Source organism: Schistocerca cancellata, chromosome 4, assembly GCF_023864275.1.
Source record: "Schistocerca cancellata isolate TAMUIC-IGC-003103 chromosome 4, iqSchCanc2.1, whole genome shotgun sequence".
NCBI classification, from domain to species: domain Eukaryota; kingdom Metazoa; phylum Arthropoda; class Insecta; order Orthoptera; family Acrididae; genus Schistocerca; species Schistocerca cancellata.
The window spans coordinates 641,271,943-641,295,370 of NC_064629.1; the positions used below are offsets into that span (position 1 = coordinate 641,271,943).

A 23,428-nucleotide genomic window follows, 5' to 3' on the forward strand; every position below is an offset into this window, starting at 1 on the left:
TTGCGAACGCTAGAATTTTGTGTGTATGTTTGTGTTTGTTTGTGTGTCTATCGACCTACCAGCGCTTTCTATATTCTGAATATAATTAATAACAAAGAAGTAATAAATGTAAAAGTCATGCATAATGTTGCAGTTTTCACGCGTATCAGTGTTTATGATGTCCTCTTTCCTGATCTGTGTGTCACACAATTATATAATTTTGTAGGTACATTCTGCAGCATATGTGGGTATTGTCTGCAAAATGTGTTGTGAATGTTGTTTGTAGAAAAGAAGTAAGTAATTTAAACTTAATGTGCAATGCAGCAGTTTTTCACACATTCCATTGTTTACAGCAGCACATCTCGTGAACCATGATAGGTGGGTGGTTAAATAACCTCCACAATGATTGTTGCCTGACAGTAAGGGCTATGTGTACCAAGTTTGGTTAAAATGATTCATTGGTTTAGGAGAAGGTGTAAAACACACACACACACACACACACACACACACACACACACACACACACACACATACATTTTTATGATATGTATGGATTAAGGGATTAAGGACCAATTGTATAAGCAGTTAACCTTAGATAAACACAGGAAGAAATCTCAGATAAAGCGGAACTCTGAAATCTATGTTGTATAAATGTTACTCCTAGATTATATCGCCATGGAGTAGGATCATCTTTGACTGGTTAAATCAAGTCAAGTTCAGCTGCAGTTGTCAGTTTATAACCTAGCTGGCTTTCAAAAACAAGGCTTTTGTTTTGCATAAAGGAGAATTGAAAAGAAGTTAACAGTAAAACTTAAAAAATTATCAACTGTGTAAGTAATGAGTGCAGATAACAACTGATCTCATAACAGTTTTAGAGATGACTCACAATTAAAGTGATTAGTTTATGGCTTTTTATAGACAGCAGCAGTGAGGAAAGGGAAATCTAAAATATTTTTTGTGAAGTATAAGTATATATAGTTTGGCAGTAGCAAATGATTGAACTCATCTCAGAAAAATGTTTACTATGTTTGAATAACAATAATTACACAATTCACATTAAATTTTTAACTAAAAATCAAGTGCTTAAGTGCCATGCTAATGGCAGGCACATTAATGGAAAAGACTAGTAGTATGCATACATAAGTAAAGTTGTGGTGATCACGTGGTGGTTCATTGGTTGCATTCTGGAATACAGTCCCAAAGAGCTTAGGTTCGAACTCACATTAGTTCTTCAATTTTTTTTTTTTTTTTTTTTTTTTCGTTTTTTTCCCACCACTTGCCACTTCGTTTACCTCTGTCAGTGTTTATTAATATGGAAAACGTAATGCTGAGTTCTTTAAGTTTAGGACTCAGAGTGAAACCAAATATGCAGATGTCATTATAACAGCAGCATTTGAGTTGCACAATACAATATAGCTGTTAGAGCATCGGATGGGGAGCGTGAAACAGATGACACAGTTTGTCAGGAGAAGATCATACGAAGAAATTCCAATACCAACAGAAAATGAAGCCAACTGGAAGCACGGTGCAATGAGGGTGGCTTTACTAATAGTGTATGTACATAAAACAGTTACAAAATTGGAATAAATTTACAAAGTGCCAGTTTGAAGGTCGGATCTTCTTCTAATTTCTTGTAGTTCCAGGTATTTGATTTCTCTACCCACTTTCTGTGTAACCATTCTTATTTTGTGTTTGTCAACCAACAATTTTATTTTGTGTGTGAATTCGTGTCCTTTTTTAAAATTGGTGTTTCACATCAAGAACATTTTCTTTCAAAATTTTGTACTTGTACATAGCAACAACCATATAACAAAATCTCCTTGTAGAAATAGTAAACAGCCAATCAGTTGCAAATTTCACCTCCATAATAAATTGAAACATGCACAACATGGTTGTTGTCACATGTTATTTCCTTGCCAATGAGGGAATACAATATGACAACAACCATGTTGTACATGGTTTAATTTATAATAGAGGTGAAATTTTGTATTTGACTGATGCCTTTCAGCTGTATTTTAACGTGCCTTTGCCACAACATGTAATCCAGTTGTCTGTATTTTCTTCTGAAGAAGCTGTTTTTATAAATGTTTAAACCATATTGAAGGGCTTCTAATAAACCTTTCAATTTGCAACTAATTGGCTGTTTCCTATTTCTACAAGAAAGTAACGTTTTCTTTGTTGGTCATAGAAAGTTTATCAGCTCTTTTTGTTTATGGTAGGTGATTTTGACACTGAAGGCTCTGCAACAGATTCCGGGTTGGCATGATGCACATTGTCTGTAATTACAGGTTATTTTTTGTTCAAAACATGAAATGTATTGCCGTCTTACAAACTCAGTGTAAACACTCCCTTTCTTGTCTTCATTTTAATTGTTATCAACAAGAAGAACAGTATTTTCATTTGAAGCCATCTAATCATTAACTGATTTTGTGAATGAACTGCAACTTTCAGTGTTACTCCAATCGGTATTAGAACAAGAAATGAACAAGAATGTAACAAATAATATAATAAACTACCTTTATGCAGAAGATTAGTTTTAAAAAATTTATTTGAGTTGATTGAAGTGTATATAAACCACTATATGTAACTTTTGAATGAAAATCTGTGTTGTTGTTGTTGTAGGGGTTGGCAATGGGAATAAACTGAGGTTTCAGGACTGCAGTTAACTTCTGCACTTTTTCTGTAACTGTAGACCAGATAAAATTACCAATTCCTGTTTTATGCATTTCGACTTTCAAAAGATTTGACATTGGTTTTTCTCCAGTTTACACAGCACATTTGATATACATAAAGATGAAATGTAATAATTATAAACTGCATATTATAATTATACCTTGTCATGCATGAATGTGTTCTTAGCCCTTTTCTTGATATTGTTGTAACATCTTTTCAAACATTTCCAGTCATCATTTGCCACTGTGTTGTCTGAATTAAAGTCTACAGCAGCTTCTTTCCATGCCTTTTCTGCGTTAACTGTAGTAACTTCATCATTTACTTGCTTTCTTTATACTGACCCAACAAAATTTCCAGCAACAAATCTTTTTCAGATAGGGAGAAGTTTGAAGATAGCAACTTTTTCTACTTACTTTCCTGCATGCTTTTAACACGGCACCTTTGATAATAAATTCCCTATATCTGCAATTTACAAGTTATGTCAGTGGTAGAAGCACGATAATCTTGTCAATAGCTATTTTTAGCAGTGACGCCAAGTGTGTTTCGTGTTAACTTAGATCAACACTGGACCACAAGTCAGTGGATCGAGGTCTAGTGTTAAACAATACAGCAGGATCCTGAATAGAAATCAGTTTCTAATCTAAGGTCAAAATTGAACCCCAGTCGGGGATGTTTATACAATCAAACCTAAGTGTACTACTTAGACTTAGCCTCTGCATCAGCCAGCTGGTGGTGTGGTTTGATATCAAAGACTGTGACTTCAGAGGGCACTGTTCCTGACACTGCTGATAAACCCAGATAAAATAGAGAAAAAGCACAGAAACAGGATAATAACCCTAATTTATACACTCCTTCAGGAAAGGAAAGTGGTATTGGCTATTCAAAGGTAGGGAAAAGGGAGAGGATGGGCAGGTCACTCAGATCCTATGAAGATGGAGAGAGGCAAAGGTGAAGGAAAAGTTGCCAGAGAAATAGTAGGAGGCCAAAGACAGAATATCAGTAAGTACCGTATCAGATTCATTTCAGAAATGACAGAAGGAATGGAGTGAAGATGGATTAAAGGATGAAAGGAGGTGAAACTTCCTGGCAGATTAAAACTGTGTGTCCGACCGAGACTCGAACTCGGGACCTTTGCCTTTCGCGGGCAAGTGCTCTACCAACTGAGCTACCAAAGCACGACTCACGCCCGGTACTCACAGCTTTACTTCTGCCAGTACCTCGTCTCCTACCTTCCAAACTTTACAGAAGCTCTCCTGCGAATCTTGCAGAACTAGCACTCCTGAAAGAAAGGATATTGCGGAGACATGGCTTAGCCACAGCCTGGGGGATGTTTCCAGAATGAGATTTTCTCTCTGCAGCGGAGTGTGCGCTGATATGAAACTTCCTGGCAGATTAAAGCTGTGTGCCCGACCGAGACTCGAACTCGGGACCTTTGCCTTTCGCGGGCAAGTGCTCTACCAACTGAGCTACCGAAGCACGACTCACGCCCGGTACTCACAGCTTTACTTCTGCCAGTACCTCGTCTCCTACCTTCCAAACTTTACAGAAGCTCTCCTGCGAACCTTGCAGAACTAGCACTCCTGAAAGAAAGGATATTGCGGAGACATGGCTTAGCGACAGCCTGGGGGATGTTTCCAGAATGAGATTTTCACTCTGCAGCGGAGTGTGCGCTGAAATGAAACTTCCTGGCAGATTAAAACTGTGTGCCCGACTGAGACTCGAACTCGGGACCTTTGCCTTTCGCGGGCAAGTGCTCTACCAACTGAGCTACCGAAGCACGACTCACGCCCGGTACTCACAGCTTTACTTCTGCCAGTACCTCGTCTCCTACCTTCCAAACTTTACAGAAGCTCTCCTGCAAACCTTGCAGAACTAGCACTCCTGAAAGAAAGGATATTGCGGAGACATGGCTTAGCCACAGCCTGGGGGATGTTTCCAGAATGTTTCTCATTACAGACCAGTACTCAGAAAAATCACAGTGAAGCACTAAACATAGTTGTTCAGCCTGTACACATCCATTCACTTCTGCAATGTGTTTTTGATGCAATTTCTTCAGATGCTGGCATGTTACTGCTTTCAATGACCATTTGCCAAGTTCATCAGTGAAACTGTCAAAGGCAACAGTTTTCTTAATTAGTTTATTTTCCTCCCCTGTCACATATGTAATTTCTGCAGAGCTATTTGCTACATCTTCCAGGCCTAGTGTCTGTAAAGACAGTCCTCCATTTCCAGGGCAGTCACCACATTCTTGAAGTATGTGTATCTTGCTTTATGTCACAGACTCTTAATGACTTCACACTCCAAACAAAGGTGTCACATGCTCCAATGAGTTCTTCGAGGTTACCACACACAGTTCAAAATTCACGCAGTACACACGTAAACAGACATCTCTAGATGGGTGTGGAATTACCCACTTAGGTCGTAGCGCATAAAATTTTGATCTTCCAATATGTGAAGTTGTATAGTTGCTCTTACAAATTGCTAAAGTTTCTTTAATACTGCAGGTCGTGTACCTCTTGACTTTCACAACTTTTTGACCTTCAACTCTTACAGTTATAGTGTCTTTTGTGTTGGTGCTCTGGTGAGAACAGTCCCATTTATCTTCCAGATAAAATGACTGCACTATTTGAACTTGAGCTGCTTCTACAGGATGACCCTAATAGGGATGTGGTCTTCCAAAGACTCCTTTTACAGACCTTACATTTCTTGATTTGTCTACCATATACTTTGATACTGATGGAACGTGGTTGTAAATTGTTTGCTTTGAAAATGTGTCTGGAATAATAGTTAAAACTTGCACCTTTTTACTGTAGGATGCACAATATTCTACAGTTGAATTGATATTTGTGAAAAATTCCTGGCAAGAGATGCAAGATTGCTTTGGTTTATTTTCTTTTGAAGATGGAATTTCTACTTTGAAGAGTGTGGTCAGTTTTGCTGTAGTGTATTCATCCATAGCTTTAGTAATTTCTCTGTGCTTTCTTGATGCTTAGAGCTTATGACTCAACTTCACTGACCACAGTTTCTTAACAGGACTAACACCTACCTCTGTAGTTGACTGATTCAGGGTATTTAATTCTTCCTCTACTGATGCAAAATCTGCATCATCTGCACCATGGGAGGCTTCACCTTGTTCAGAGACTACCATTGTTGTTATTGTGTCAAAACATTTAGAACACAAAAAGTCGTCACTGGAAACATCTTCACTTTGAAACAGAGTCTTCAAATGAGAACACTTATTCCCAACCTGAACAAAGTCTGTTTTTTTGTTTGTCTTATATATCACTCTTTTATGGATATGCAAATAGTCAGCACACTTCACTCTCCTGTGGCCCCAGTCAGAAGACATTTCAAACAGTCCTTTTCACAAAACACGTTGGAACTGTGTCAACTGGCAAATTCCTCATAAAAACACAGAACTCACTGGATGGTCTCAGATTTCTTAGAAGCCTCTTCAGTAAACAAATTAGTACTGAACAACTACAATACAGAAACCATAACAAAGAAACTGACAAGAAACTACAACAAAGTGCAAGAAATACCTGCAGCAGTGAAAGTGAAAAGAAATAACTGCAACAAAGAAAGTGAAAAGAAATAACTGCAACAAAGAAAGTGAAAAGAAATAACTGCAACAAAGAAAGTGAAAAGAAATAACTGCAACAAAGAAAGTGATAAGAAATAACTGCAACAAAGACAATAGAAATAAACATTGTAACAAAGAAATTAGTAAGAAACAACTTCAGCGAAGACATACATTACCCTTGAAAGATAAAAAAAATTATGTTTAAAAATAAAACCTGTCCAACTTAAAAGTGGAAGCTCTGCTTTACAGAGAATATTGTACTACATGGTACTAATCAACAGAAAAAAATCTAACTTCTCTGGATTGGCATTTTTGAAAAAATTTCAAAAGGCAACAGTAAAAGAACTTTGTCAGATAGGTCCAAACGGAGGGTACCATTGTAATCATAAAGCAATTATCTTTCAAATAAAAATACTCTAACAAAATATCTAGAACTGTTACAGAGAAGAATTTTTCTGAAATTCGCATCTTCAAAATGGTGTTCGCAGTGTCATCTTTGGAGGCCTGTATCTCGGGGCAGGAATTTTTTTGGAGAAAACGGGGGAAAAAAATTACATGTTTATTACTTACTCCTGAATTTTAACATATGCTAAATTCAATAACATCTGAGACTATGAAGGTAACCCCCCTTCCTGAAATGATACAAATTATGGGCACTAGCATCTATTTGATAATGTAACTGTATCCCCTCTGGTTAAATTTATGGTTTCCTAATCAATAAGTTTACTTTCCTTTTTAGGAACGTGAAGCTCGCATAGACTCGAAGAGGAAAAATGAACGAAGTTCTGCAGTATTTGCTTTTGGTAGTTCAACACCACGAATGTTGGAACCAGCCGACACCGGCGGTTCATTTTGGGGTACAAGGAGGTAAGCTATGCTGGGGAAACAGTACAATAATCTACATAGTTGCTTAAGATAGTGTACATTTACAATGATTTTACATTTTCAGGTATTCAATATGTTCAGAGTGTCTAACGCATAGTATTAGGTTCCATAATTATCGAGGAAAATTAAAACAGGTTATTGGTTGAAGTCAGAGATACACAATGAATGTAAAGTATTGGATATTTCATTGGTAATTTTAATGAAAATAGCATTTAAAATATGTTATTTAATTTACTGTTTGCATGACAATCATTTCATTTTCATCATCATTATCATCACAATTACTTCTCTGCCCTAGTAATAAAGCACATGATCTTCCATTCTCTTTTCATCATACTACATCTGTTGTACTTTTAAGTTCTCTTTTCACATCTGATGTCCACCCTCATGTCTTCAGTTTCTATCTAGCATACCCTCGGGCTTCCTTTCGCTCTTTCCCTTTTCTTTTGAAGTACTTTTTGTTTGACATAGTGAATTTGCAAAATGAAACAAGAAATGTAGTTTCAGATTACATTATAATACTGTTAATGGTGCCCATATATTTGTATGAACATTCTATTTTGTGTTCTCTTTGAACATTTTGAATTTCATCAGTTAATCATACCTGATACAAATTCTAAACAAATATTCATTACTGATGAGGTACAGTGAAGTCCTGTAAGCAGAAGCTACACCATCCCAGGACTCCTCAAGTGAGTTACATTCTGTCATTGGCCTTTACGTGGTTCATCCATTTGTTTGGGGGGTTCTTATATCTAAATACATATGCCATTAGTGCCTACTGTATTGAGTAATGGATATTATGGAACTATAAATATGGGGGTGGACAAAAACATGGAAACGCCAAAAACACAGCACATTAACATGCCTAATACAGTTTAAGAAAACAGTTGGCATTCAAACAGCTTCCAGTCCTGTGTGATTTTCAAGGAGATCTTACACCATTCTTCCTGCAGAACAGTGGCAAGTTCAGGTAATGATGATAGAGGTGGATAGCGATCAGGTGCCCTTCTCTCCAAAGTGGACCACAAAGGCTCAATAATGTTAAGATCTGGTGGCTGTGGTGGCCAGGGAAACTGTGACAGTTGATCCTCGTGCTCATAAAACCAGCCCTGTAGTATGCAGGTTGTATGAACAGGGGCCCTGTTGTCTTGGAAAAGAGCATCACCATTAGGGAACAAATATTAACTGTGAGATGGACCTGTTCAGCCAAAATAGTAGTAATACACCCTTGCAGAGTACCCATGGGGCCCATGAAATACCACAATATGGCAGTCCAAATCATCATTGAACCCCCCCCTGCCATTTTTCACTCTTGGGATGTAAACTCGCTTAGACGATGGAAACAGTGTGCATTGAGATTCATCTGACCAATTAACTGCCTTCCATTACTCCATAGTCCAGGTTTTATGTCTTTGGCACCACATTTTCTAGCTACGGGCATTTGCATCACTGATGTGCCATTTTGGAATTCTAGCTTGTCCTGTGAATCCCTTGTTATGGAGCTCCCATTGTGTTGTTTTGTTGCCAACAGGGTTCGTGAATGTGGTATTCAGGTCTGCAGTGACGTTTGCAGCTGTTGTCCTCTTCTTTTTTATCACAATTCTCTTCAATGACCACCCATCACTATCACACGACACACAGTTTTGTCCATGTTGTGACTTGGCGGGTGATGTTTTTCCGTTTTCCCTGTATGTGATGTAAGTCTGTGATATGGTGCCTCTTGAAATACCAAGTACTTTTGACTCCCTTGGTTATGGATGCACCCTCCATATGAGCACCAACAACTTGCCCATTTTCAAATTTGTTTATCACTCACATAATACACTCACAACTATACAGAACTCTGTTCTGACCATGATTGACACTTGTAATGTATTGACAACATTGCACAGGTGCAGTTTGTGATCAAATACTAGAATGCAACCTGCATTGCTTCATTAATGTTCAGGCACACATTTCTTGCAGTGTTTCCATTATTTTGCCTGATCCTCGTATAGCCTTGTGGGTCTTGTGAGTGAAAAGACCAGACTGGCTTTCCCATAGCATTTGGTTCCGAAATCCACGCTATCTCAGACACAGGAGCTGATTAGACATAAGAAAACTCATTACATGTCATTACAGAATAAGTTAAAATATTCTGGAACAGGCTAATGTTATACTTCTGTGAGCAAGAGTTCATATCCAACTTGAAAATGAGGGCTATATCTCTGTAAGCACACATTACAGCCATGAACATTTGATTTATGGGTTGCTGGTGTGTGTGTGTGTGTGTGTGTGTGTGTGAATTTGGTTTGTCACAAGATGCCAGTGTCAAACTCTGTGGACGTCTATCTGTTGTTGGTGTAACAGTAGAAGTCAATCAGCAGTGCAATAAATAATCTACCTATTCTGTGCTGGACAGCAAAAACCAGAATCACTTTCTTTCTGTAGGGCACACAGACACTACTACCTCACAGGGCATGCACAGCAGCACAGCCATTGAAAGATCAAATAACAGTTAAAGATTGCCTTTTTTGATGAATCATTATACATATCGCTGCAGGCTAATAAAGATGACCTGCTTCAATGAATCATGATCCATATTGGTATAGACTAATGGCAGAAATTGAGTACTGTTGCAGATCCAGCATGAGACAGATTGAAATCAGGATGATTACATTGCTGGGACCATATGAATGCAGGGTCCAATTACTGAAGGATCTTGGGTTGCATCCAAGGAGGAGTAGGTGACTAATTTGTAGACAGGATAGGCAGTAGCAAAACAATTAAGTAACCAGGCACTGAGTAAATTCCCAAGAACTTTATTATATGAGTGCCAAATGATAGTGTGGACTAAAAGTCTCTATATGAAAAGCCCCATACAGGGAAATGATGGTAATGGAGCTATTGAGGTGGCAATGAAGGGATTCTACATCTAAATCTACATCTACCTGTACGTACGTACTCAGCAAACCACCATATGGTGCTTGGCAAAGGATACCTTATACCACTACTAGTCATTTCCTTCCCGCTCCATTCATAAATGGAGTTAGAGAAAAGTGACTGCCTATATACCTCTGTAAAAGCGTGATTTCTCTAACTCATCTTCATGGCCCATACACAAAATGCATGTTGGTGGTGATAGTCATTCTGCATTCAGCTGTAAATGCCAGTTTTCTAAATTTTCTCAGTAGTGTTTCACAAAAGCAACATCCCTCCAGGAGTTCCAGCTTGAGTTCATGAAGCATCCCTGAAGTAATCACGTGTTGATCAAATCTACTGATAACAAACATAACAGCGTAACTCTGAATTACTTTGATTTCTTCCTTTAATTCTACCTGGTGGAGATCCAGAACACTTGTGCAGTTCTCAAGAATGGGACACAATAGCGTTATATATGTGGTCTCCTATACTTTCCTAAAGTCCTCCTAGTAAACCAAAGTCTACCATTCACCTTCCCTATTACTGTCCTGACTTGTTCGTTCCATTTCATATTGCTTTGCAACATTATGTCCAGGTATTTAATCTTCATGACTGTGTCAGGCAGCACACAACTGATACTCTATTTGAACATTACAGGATATCTTTTCTTACTTATTTGCATTTACTTACATTTTTCTACACTTAAAGCAAGTTGCCATTCATTTCACCAAACAGAAATTCTGTCTAAGTCATCCTATTTCCTTCTGCAATCACTCTAATGACAATACTTTCCCATATGCTATAGCGCCATCAGCAAATAATCGCAGATTGCTGCTCACTCTATCTGGTGGCAGAGATGACCAGTTTATCAGCAGTGTGGCAGTTGACATTTCTTCAGGTGAGGCCAGGCTAGCGACTGGACCTGATGACTTAATCCCACCATCCTAATTTCCTCTGCTGCCAGAGGTGATAGTATTTATTGGCCTCCTAGTTAAAATTGTTTTGCTGTTTAGCAAAATAGTAAATGCAAGTGTGCTGTCTGTGATGTCAGCCACTCACCTTGTGGGCTAGATGAGGTAATGACTGGCTGTTGACTGGCATGCATTGCCAGCAGTTCTGCTGACCTGCGATCATTGACAGTTTTGCTGCCACATCTCCAGGTAGCCTTATTGCAGCTTTGCAGAGATGCTCACATTTGCTTTGAACTCCAAACCAAGTGTGCCCTCTGGCATTAGAGTATTTCAATGACCAGTCAGGTTTTGAGCTGTTACACTCCCTCCCCAGAAGAAAAAAAATCATTTCTCTAAATTTTTCTGGTGATTGAGATACAAGTAACAATAAAAGTGTGTAATACATGTATTATTTATACGAAAGCTGCATGAGGATGATGCAGGTGCAAGTTCATTCCTGATAAGACTGTACTGTGTTGCTATCGTTTTTTGAAGCCGAGAGTGATGGGTAAAGTTATCTAAGTGGGAGGAGGCTGAATCATGAAAGGTTTCTGATGGTGAATATGTACAGCAATTTCCATGATATGTAGGATTGTTACCACAGTGGAAGAGAAGATTCACCTTCTGATAGCCTGGTGACAGTGTCTTTTACATAAGAGTTATGCATGTATTGGATCAAATGAATGAGACTAATGCCATTGTGTTGTTGTGTGCTAACAGTAGGAATGGCTGCAATTCCTTCACTGATGTCAGCACAAGGAATTTATACGTTCTCTCTTCTACTCTTGCATCCAGATGAATCTTGTCATTGCTGACAATTTGTCACAGATACTTGAGCATGTTTAATCCAAAGTCACACTTTTTTTGGGTCAGTGTCAGCCTGTAATTTCTTAGGTGCCTTGCCAAGTAGCTTCAGTCTCTCGCTACTAAAGTTGTTTATGCCTGTTGGAACCAAGTGACCATTCTCTCCTTCCCTGTTAAGGGCCAAATTCTGGTGCAGGAAACTGAATTTTATCCACACCGCCATTATCTGGTTGTGACTCCACTAAAAACTGCATGTCTACTGGCAGAGTATCCTTCTTGCACTTTATGGAATGGTGTCATGAGTTTGTCTGAAGATACTGTGCTCCTTGTGTGCATCTTGTGATGGTGTGGGTTCTTCAGCTGCGTGGCCTTACTGAAATTGTCACCCATCCAATTACTTCAAATGCAATTTCAGTATGTCATCATGAAATCCATCCCGTCATCATGAAATTCATCCTAACAGTGGCATTGCCTCTCTTGGGCAATATTTTCAGTCCCATGAGAAAATTACTTCATCTATTTCAAAATGTACTTGCACAGAACCTGTTATTTTAGCTGTGCTGCTACAAATCGATTGCAAGTGTCATCACAGCAAGCCTAACTTCTCAGGCTCATGCATTTCACAGTAGAACACCAAACCTTGCGCCCATGCTTAATAGAAACTTACCTCACCCTCCATCCTTCTGGTAAGGCATATTTTTGCCACTCTATCCATGTATTGGTCCCAAATAGTTGTGTTTATTGGAAGTGTCATCCACTAGCTAGGGTGTCTCTATTTTCAATTCATGTTGCCCTATTGCTTGCAAACCATTCCTTTTCATGTTCACTGAGAGGATCTACTCCCAGCATGACACGTCCGATAGCCAAATCATTCATCTGCTTCACACATGCACAAATGCTTCTGTTCATGTATGCTCTGTTCATTTGCATATGCAGCATGAGATTTCCATTTTCATTCCTTTGTGCTGGAGAGTAGAGCCCTCCAAGCACATGGCCTGTCAACATGGATAGTGTACAGCGGCAGTGTGCAAGAGAGAGCACAGATGAAAATAAGTCACCAGGGTGCCTATTCTGTATCTTTCCGCCATTGTTCTGATCATTTCGGTACTCGAGAGCACCAAACAGTGTAGTACTCTAATTAGAGCCCCTGTATTATTCAGTATGCATTTCAGAAGCGATACCGTTCGGGTCTAGAGAACTGAAGCACTGTTGTCGGTTCGCTTCGTGCGAGCCAATCAAAACCAAGCAGCCGCAGATCCACGCATGCACACTGCAGCACGCACAGTGCCACGAACACAAAGCGGCTAGCAGACAACACAGGCGCACTATTCTTCGAAGTACCGAAAATTGCGTTTGTTGCCATAATGCTTGACGCCGCATTCCATCGAGCTGACATGCCCGCCTTCATCGCTCTTGCCTCCTCCTTAACAGTATCAGGTGAGGCATATCCATTTCCATCATTCTCAGCTGAAATGCATAGAAATTTTTACAGTTTCCCTGACCGTGTGTTTCCATGCGTGCATAATAACGATAGCGTATTTGACTGTATTCTGCAGATTGTCGTAAATGCCGCATTATGTCATATTATTCTCATTCACACTGACATCATGTTTTGGATTTTACATTTTGTAAAATGAGTTAGGAATAGTGTGTAGCACCACATTGTACTAATACATCTACAAAAACACCCGAAAAATTGATTCTGAGAGTTTCAAAGAATAAGAAGATAAACAGAATGTGGTTATAACTCGCTCCTAAAGATCCAGATGATTAAGTAGCCCACTTCCCTATATGATACGTCAGCGATTTGGGTCTTAAAAACAAAATTGAAAAAACGCATTTTCGAGAGCTCCTGCAGTTCATCATAGTTTATAACATGCATCTCATGAATGAAAATGTTTCGTATATGGTGCTACAGTCTAAAAATATTACGATGGAGATCTTTCATTTCTGTCTACTGTTTTTGAGGATTCAATCTTAGATTTTACTTGTGACGAACAAGATTATGAAGATGGCTGCTGCTCGTTACATTCCCAGTAATTTAAGTTGTGCTCTTAGATTCCTGTCTAACCGCATACTCGGAAACTGCTACATATTCGGAAAAAAATGGTGAATTATTTCTGACAAGAAAAAATATAAAGGTCGCTGTCAGTTGTTTCACTTACAGCAATTTCATTTCCAGCAATTTCATATTTCATTTTTAAACACACGGAAATCATGAAATCATTACTGAGGAAGTGCGCTCTTACATGTAAGTAATAACGAATACTGCAGAAAAATCTTAACTTACACAAATAACAATGTTTCAGAACGTGTTGCATATATGAAGAGAAAAAGGAAAAAAACGACTTATGTACCCATCCATGTGTGAACCCGTGTCCTTTCGTATCGCATTCCCGCGTTCTAGCCACTTGGCCACACCAAACAACAGGAACGTAACGCTCAATTCTTATACTATTGTGGAGAGGAACGTGGGCGGATATCATTGCCAAATGGTGCTGCACAAGTCATAAATGCATGATAGTTTGTAAGGTTTCCAATATCAGGCTTCACATAATTGCTTTCCATTGTTACTTGAAAGATGTAAACACGTATCGATAATTACTAACTAAACCAGTAAACAAAGTCACTAGTAACTTCAGTTCACACTCATGTAATATACGTAAGCAGAGCCGATGTCTTGATATTTAATGATATTTAAACTCTTATTTGCATAAAAATAACACATATTTTGAGAGAATATTGACCAAAAAGTTCTTAGTTTTTTTTTTTTTTTTTTTTTTTTTTTTTTTTTTTTTTTTTTTTTGATGTAATCATTCACAGTAACAACCTAACCTAACCATATTTCTAACAAAGGAAAGTAGTCTATTATGAACTAACTTTCCAACCGGATGTGTCCTATGGTGATTGTTTAGTAACACAGTCACTAAATCCAAAGCTAAAACTGCTAAATATGTTTAAAGTAACAAATTATAGGTGTACATAAACCACAGCTCACCGATCGACAGGGCCACACCGAAATCCAAAACCTCTCGGTACAATTGTCGTAAATTCAATGGGAGCATCGTTCGGTAACAGGACTCAGAAGCTTACTGAATAGGATATTTGGATAAAGAACCAAAAATGACACCACTGCCGAGACTAACCTACTACACCGATCGGTATGAACGATACAGAATAGGCCCCCAGGTCCGGATGGAATCCCAATTCGGTTTTACAAAGAGTACTCCATGGCATTAGCCCCTTATGTAGCCTGCATTTATCATGAATCTCTGACATCACAGAGTCCCAAGTGACTGGAAAACAGTGCAGCTTACTCCAGTATTATATAGAACACCAAGAGAATGGATCCACAATATTTCAGACCAATATCCCTAACTTCAGTTTGCTACAGAATCCTTGAACATATTCTCAGTTTTAATACATTAAACTTTCTTGATACTGAAAACATATGTCCACGGATCAGCATGGTTTTAGAAAACATCACTTGTGCAAAACTCAGCTTGCCCTTTTCTCACACGATATACTGTGAACTATTGATGAAAGGCACCAACCAGATTCCATATTTCTAGATTTCTGGAAAGCATTTGACATGGTGTCCCATTGCAGGCTGTTAATGAAGGTATGGGCATATGGAATAAGTTCACAGATTTGCGAGTGGCTTGAAGACTTCTTAAGTAGTAGAACCCACTATGTTGCCCTCGACAGTGAGTGTTCATCGGAGACAAAGGTATTGTTAAGAGTGCCCCACGGATGTGTGATAGGACCGCTGTTGTCCTCTATATACATAAATGATTTGGTGGACAGCGTGGGCAACAATCTGCTGTAGTTTGCTGATGACACTGTGGTGTATGGTAAGCGGTCGAAGTTGTGAGACTGTAGGAAGATACAAGGCAATTTAGACAAAATTGTTAATGGTGTGATGAATGGCAGCTAGCTCTAAATGTGGAAAAATGAAATTAATGCAGATGAGTAGGAAGAACAATCCTGTAATGTTCAGATACAGTATTACTAGTGTCCTGCTTGACACAGACAGGTTGCTTAAATATCTGGGCATAACGTTGCAAAGCAATATGAAATGGATGTAGATGCACCTCATGAATGTTGGCAGAAGTTACTGAAAATGGCTGATGCTTCCTCACCTAATAACACAAACATGTGGGTGCTTGTCAGTGGTCATGTTGATGTCTTGGGTTTGTCCTCAGCCACGCAGATATGACATGCTTGCACTCACTTGCAAATAGGTTGCGAATCTGCAGTGTGCGCATGTGCAATATACTTCGCTTATCAGAGTTGGGCAACTTTTATTCAAATGACAAAGTGGTGAATACAGATTATTCATTATTTGCAAATAACAAATAAAAATATTTACTCAGAATATTATTCATTTACATGAATAAAAAAATTTATTCCTTATCTGTGAATAGAAAACGTTACAAACAATAGATAAATTTGAAATTGAATTATATTTATTGCTCTAATGTTTTGTCATGTATTAAGAAAATTTACTTTCTGCTGCTTTTAAATTAGTTTTCAGAAGAACTTTTTTTTTCAAACATCTCATCAAAAAATTTATATTACTTTCGAAGATTCACCCTCGTGACATACTAAAGAAAATATGTTCTACACATCTATTGCGTATAAAGGATATTGGTACATGACGTATCCTGACATTGTCTTTATTTCAGGAGAGCGATACAAATCACCACTATCTTCAGCAAAAATTGAGAAGCCATCTATTCCGCTGTAGTCCTTAGCAAATAATCCATTGTAGTTCTACCTTAGCTTCCCTTCCCACATCACGTTCAAAATAAAAATTTCTTTTTACTACATAAGATCATTTGAAACTCCTGATCTGATTTCTTCGACATTTCTGTAGCTTGTTGTAATCCTCCCTGGATCATGAGCAGCAATGCAGGTTAACTATTTGTCTCTAAATTATGTGTAAGAGATTGCTGCAGTAAGTGCAGTTGGTGTAGAAAGGTGAAAAAAGTCTTCAATTGTCTCTTGAAATTTTCTCAAAAGAAAACATGACCCACTGAGGTACATTTCTGTACAAACCATTAACAAGTTATTTATCAAATAGAAACTCCACTGAGCCAAGGGAACCAACACTGGTTATAGATATCTATACAAGAAGTAAATGCAGAAAATACAGTGGCATTTTACATTATTCATTATGTAAGTTACAAATAATTTACTCATGAATAAATTTGTTTGAATGATTTACTTATTTGAATAATTATCCAGATAGAAATTTAATCAAATAAGGCCCATCTCTGCTAACCACAACACCTTGTGCCTTCTTCCTCTCTGTGTTCATTCCAGTTTATAATATTAACTGGAATGAGTCCTATTAGTTCATTTGCTCAATTTACTCGCAAGAACCTACAGTGTAGCTGGATTGTAACTATTTTGTTTATTATAAACAGAATAGGCATTTATAATCAGTTGTTACACTTGTCATAATTAATCTTTTTTACTTGCTCTGCTCAAAATATGTCTTAATGTCTGTGTGGTTTTAGCTGCAGACAGAATGCAAACATTGTTTCATCAACATTCATTGACACAAATGTAGACTTCCACAGCTAATTCCGTGACCTTCAGTAACATTCAGTATTCGATTATCACTTTACGTTCAGTTGCACATAGTCATACTGAGTCACTGTGGTAATACTTGATGAACCTCAGGTATAAAGCATTCACTTTCGTCATAATAAAATGGAAAGCTGGCATCTAAAGAGAAATTCTAATTCTAAATGCGTTCTGTTGCTTGACAGGCTCATTAGTGCCACTATGTTGTGACTAAGCTATATGGAGTCCATGTTTCCTTTTCCACATGACAGGGCCATGTATCTGTTGCCCCTCATTCAGTGAATGAGCACTGCATGATGCCAAATGAAACCGTGTTAGGAAACTGCTGGGCACATGCTTCTGCAACACGTGCAATGGGCAACAAGCGCTACTCACATCGTTTTGCCATGTGGACACAGTGCTTTACTGGAGAGTTGGGTCAGTTTCCTCCAATACAGAAGCTGTACACACTGCTTTTGTAATGTTTTTTGGAACCTTAGCCTTGACCTTACATAAACATTCTGCTGGCAACTCACCACCTGAGAAATGAAGCTAGGGCACATTGTTTCGCCCCATGGACACTCACAGTGTAATCATTGCTTCTAAGATTGTATACATACACATTAATCTATCTCATTGTATGCACAAATTCTTCTATCTTATCTCCATTTTTTCCACAAGTGAGACCATTTAAATGTTCCAGGTAGGACCTGCTTGTGTTTATCATCTAGTATTGTTTGATGAATCCATGCTTGAATTGGCAATCAATGTTTATAGTTTCTCATGGGACATTGTGAAAGTATCGTCCGCCGCTTGTGGTCTCGCGGTAGCGTTCTCGCTTCCCGAGCACGGGGTCCCGGGTTCGATTCCCGGCGGGGTCAGGGATTTTCACCTGCCTCGAGATGACTGGGTGTTTGTGTTGTCCTCATCATTTCATCATCATCCAGGAAAGTGGCGAAATTGGACTGCGCAAAGGTTGGGAAATTGTACGGGCACTGATAACCGCGCGGTTGAGCGCCCCACAAACCAAACGTCATCATCATCATTGTGAAAGTAAGGGCACCACCTCTCAACTTAGCCCAGATGATAGCCTCTGATTGCCCTAGTCCACTCTGTTAACAAGGCAGCAGTCCTTAGCACCTCTAGAAACTGTAATGAAGAATGTCATACTAAAATGAAAAGAAGTTTTCATATGTTATCATTACATTAATGTAAAATACAGGATGGAATGTCTTGTGTAAAAAGGAGTGTCAAGCTAAATCTGTAAATGTATATTAAAAAGTGAAAAATGATATCTATAGCCTTTAGTTGGTATGCATATTTCTAAGAGTATGCTGTATGTGCCCAAGAGGGCAGTATTATGCAGATACATATACCCCAGCAGAGAAACTATTTATAGATAGCTACCCTACTAGCAATTTATACCACAGATCAAAAGCATCCAATTGTTTAGTTCTAGGCAGTAAGGGAGTTAAATCTATTGAAATTCATTGCTGCCTGGATCTCCAGTGTAGTGATACATGTTTGTCACAGCAGAGAGCCTACAAATGGAGTTGCAAGTTCATGCGTGTTGCGATATTACTGGTTGATACTTCTCATACAGGTCAGCACAAGAAGTTGCTAACAAGTCATTCTGTTGGTAAACTGCTTATTGACATTAGATAACATTGTAGTGACTGAAATGTTAGTCATGATTCAGCATACAACATTGTGCATGATTTTTTCCATATTTACAGTATGCGTGCCATATGGGTTTCCTGGCAGGTAACCAAATTGAAACAATCATGTGTTGATTAGTGTGAACAGCTTCTGTATTGTGTGGAACAAGAAGGTGATGTCTTTCTTATAAGGTTCATTGGTAACAAAACCTGTGTGTACTACTGAGGAATTATAATTTTATGTGAGGAGAGTATGCTTGACCCTCTATTGGGATGAAAAGTGTCTTCTTGGATTACTACATGATGGAAGGAAATGCTGTCGTATAATAGGGAGCAGCAAAAGTGGCAGCTGTGAGGTATAGACCAGTCCTCCCATACCTAGTCTTCCCTTTTCTAAGTGCCATTAATAAGCTTTTGGCTTAGTCCATCTTGGTCCATGATTCTAAGCACACTCTATTGCCACAGCATCATTTATGCCACAGATATAATCCAGATAGCATCATAAAAAGTAACAACTATGAGGTTTCTTCCTTTAACATGGTTAATGTGGCAACTCTGCACATCATTCATTCTATCTTCGATGACTTAGGAGCAAGGTGAGAACTCTAGTGGGAGAGTTGCCCCTCCAGCCACCACTTCTGCTGCTCCCTGTTAAAGTGCATTATACTGATACATAAAAAATCATACTTGTGTGATAATTAAATCAAAACGGTATTGATTGTAGCCTGCAGATGTTTCATTGCAACATGACATTCCATGGTTCCACATGGTCCATGGACAGTTGTGAACGTCACAGACCTGTAATTTGAGTGTCTTCAGCACCTGTGATACTTGCATGTTCTTAGTTGTTAGCAGAAATATTAATATTTAGATGTGGAGAAACCTCCAGAAATGAAGTGGCGCTAACTGTCTATGTACATACACTGTCCAGTCACATTAATGTGATCACCTGTCAACTGGTTTCAGTAACAACCTCCCGCAGTGCAGATTACTGCGAGACATGCAGGAAGACAGTCAGTGAGGTTCTGGAAGGTACCAACAGGGATGTGGCGCTATGCTGACTCCAGTGCCATAGCCAGCTGTGCTAGGTTTCTCAGTCGAGGATCCGTGATGTGTACAGCCCGATCAAGGTGGACCCACAGATTCTCAATTGAGTTTAAATCGGGAGAGTTTGGTGGCCAAACCAGCTGCATGCAGAGATGAAAATGGTCCCCAAGGCTACATGGATACTTGTGTTGTTCCATTATGCCTTCCAGAATGATGATATCACTCAGGAAATGCCACAAAAAACTTCCCAAGACCATAACATTCCATCCTCTGGCTTGGAACCTTCCGACAATTGTTGCAGGGTATTTGCTTTCAGACGTTCCATGGCGTACACACCAATGGCCATCTTTCCAATGGAGCGTAAGACATGGTTCATCTGAAAAGGCCACTTGTCACCACTCAGTGGATGTCCAATTTTCTTGGAAGTTCCAGCCTTTGTCACTGATGAACAGCAGCCAGCATGGATGCATGAACTGGGCACCTCCTGCAGAAGCCTGTACACAGCAACATTTGCTGAACAGTCATTGAGATGACACTGTTGGTAGCCCCCTTGGTTCATCTGGGTGGTCAGTTGCTGAACATTGCACATATTAAACAATGAGTGTTCTTTGATAAAGACCCAACTACTAGGCAAAAGCGAATCATAGGTAGTAAATTATAATAGTGTTGTTTCTTGGTTATATTATACTATGGGATATAAGTTCATGTACATCTTTGGTTGGACATATACATTATTTTGTCGATCATTAGATTTGGAATGGTTAGGAAAATGTAAAATAACATGAAAGGTGTGTTCATATTCTGTTTGATATTTTTCCTCATTACTGCAAAATGTGAAAGTTGTTGACTAATTAAAACATAATAGATATTGCTGCTACAATTATGTTGATGTGTTGACTGTGATAAGAAACTAACCATATTTCTACTTCCTCCATCACAGCAGTAATCATAATATCATTTCTTGCATTATTTATTTTATTTACTCTTCCTTCAGCCAATTTGCATCCCCTTCCTTTCTTTCTGTTTGCCCCTTACTTACCTCAATTCTCTCTTTCTCTCATTCTCACCACTCTATTCAACAAAAAAGTCAACTTTCATGGGTAGTTTTTATGTGCTTGCCTGGCATTCAGCACTTCATTTAAAAGTAGCTAGTGCTCTGTGACCTCAGTTATTATTTACATCCCAGCCAAGACTTTCCTATGTGATAATAGAATGTGTATTTAACACCTTTATTTTTTATTTTTTATGTTGAGTGTTTGAACTAATCTATTACCTAGTTAAACTCATGACGGAAACTAACTGGAATCTACTTTCAGTTAGTCTGTGTGTGTGGAGGGGGGGGGGGGGCGTGGGGGGGGGGGAGGAGGGGGGGGGGAAGGGATTATCTCTCTCCTCACTTTTTTGTTTGTGATAAAACCAGTTGTAATTTTTTTATCATAACTAGTTTAGGCCTGGTCATTCTCAAGTGGCACAAGCAAAATTAGCATTTGTCACATAAGTATCACAAAATAATCATGACAAACTTAAACACTCCATGTGGACTTTAATTTTGTGGATTCTTACATAAAACCATGACTGAGCTGGCCACAAACTGTCAGCAGATTTAAGAACATAGGCAAAAATAGCAGTTAAGCTGGTTTAATGTTTACTTAATGCTGTTTGAAATGCAGGCTCACCTTAATATGTGGTACGATATGGTATAAAACATTATCTTTTGGCCTGAATGGGCTGTCATAATAAAAATGTATGAGTAACACTACTGTATTATCTCATTGTGACTTTTACCTTTTTCAATGAACAGGGCAACTTCAACAAGTAATGTAATGATGTTCACGGCTACTCCACTTACTCGACGTTCATCTGAGCGAGAATTAGATGGAACTGGCAAGAAGAGAGCAACATCTGCCAGTGGCCTAGACCGAAAGCCAGGTGAAGGTCAGTTGCACATGTTGCAGTTAACAAACTGTGTTCATACATTCATTTCATCTTTCAATAAATTGACAAGCTGTATAAATGAATAAACTATTTTCTATTGTGGTGACCACATGTAAAAGATAGATAACTGTTATTATGCTGTCACTGCTTCTAGTGGAAGAGTTTGTATGTAATGTTCATGCAAGCTGATTATGCAGTAGATTTGTGCATGTAAGTACAGATCTGAGCAAGAAACAGTTAAACAACAAAATATTTGTGTGCCAAGTGAAGGCAGACATTTTTGAAGCCATATTCCTGTTGCAGATATAATGCTACATTTAAAAAAATCCAGTTAAGATGCTGTGATACCAGTAGAATAAGGGAAAAAATCCTGTGTCATAATGTACTTTAAAAAAAAATTTCAATGAGCCACTACTCTGAATGTGTTCCACTTATTGTTCATGCTATTGCGTAGAGTTGAGTCTTTCCGAGTCATATAAGGTAGAAACAACTGCATAAGGAAAAACATGAGCTGTATTCCTAATGTCCATCCTACATACCTAAATTATTGTCTTTACATTTGTTGTGTTTGTTATGACAAGCATTTCAAGAATTATTTTTCAGTTTGTTTGTGCTTATATCACCATTCATGTTTGCATGTTCTGGTGCAAGTTAAGGAGCAACTGTTCCAGTATGAAGTGTGAAATTTCTTAAAAATTTCTGCAGTAGTTAAAACTGCCAAAAAAAGTAATGAAAGGAACAATTTTAGCATGTGTATATATAGACCCATATAAAACTTTAAGATGAAAGAAACTGAATTATTTTCAGTTTTCAGAAGTAATTTGTAAATATAGTAATTAAAAGCAAGTAGCAGCTACTAGGAAACGCTGGTTATAGAGCATTATGTTTTCTGTGAAGTCATCAGACCTAAGTCAGAAGATATAAGTAGTGTTGATCACTTGGGATAAGGCAGTGTCGAAGAATGTAATAAAACTGAGAGAAGCATAAGAAAATATTACTACAAGGTGTTTGTGGAGATGTTATTCTTCTTGATAATGTAGACTGCTTACAAACTTTGTACTAAAACTTCAAACCAAATGAAAATAAATAAAAGGGTAACTTCCTGCTATAAGTAGCACTGCCAAATCCACACACACAAATAACGGGTGATGGACCTCAAGCTTTCAGAGAAGTGATAAAAATGGGAAGAGAGTATATGCATGTTTTGGACAAGCATATTGAATAATTTATTAAATTTAGCCCATGCAACCATGCAAATTACAACTCTTTCAATTATTTTGGCTGTATATCTTCCTTCTGGCAATGGCCTTGCCGCAGTGGTAACACCGGTTCCCCTGAGATCACCGAAGTTAAGCGCTGTCGGGTGTGGTCGGCACTTGGATGGGTGACCATCCAGGCCGCCATGCGCTGCTGCCATTTTTCGGGGTGCACTCAGC

At 38.5% G+C, this 23,428-nt stretch overlaps 1 protein-coding gene across 21 annotated transcripts in view; it reads left to right on the plus strand.

Moving 5' to 3' along the window:
- LOC126183251 (ensconsin-like) overlaps window positions 1–23,428 on the plus strand; it is a 413,080-nt gene that overhangs the window by 309,046 nt on the left and 80,606 nt on the right. For all 21 annotated transcript variants that reach the window (XM_049925054.1, XM_049925062.1, XM_049925063.1 and 18 more), the window contains 2 exons: window positions 6,975–7,102; window positions 21,859–21,992. In XM_049925054.1, the coding sequence (XP_049781011.1) occupies window positions 6,975–7,102; window positions 21,859–21,992 (262 nt within the window). The remainder of the gene's footprint in view (window positions 1–6,974; window positions 7,103–21,858; window positions 21,993–23,428) is intronic.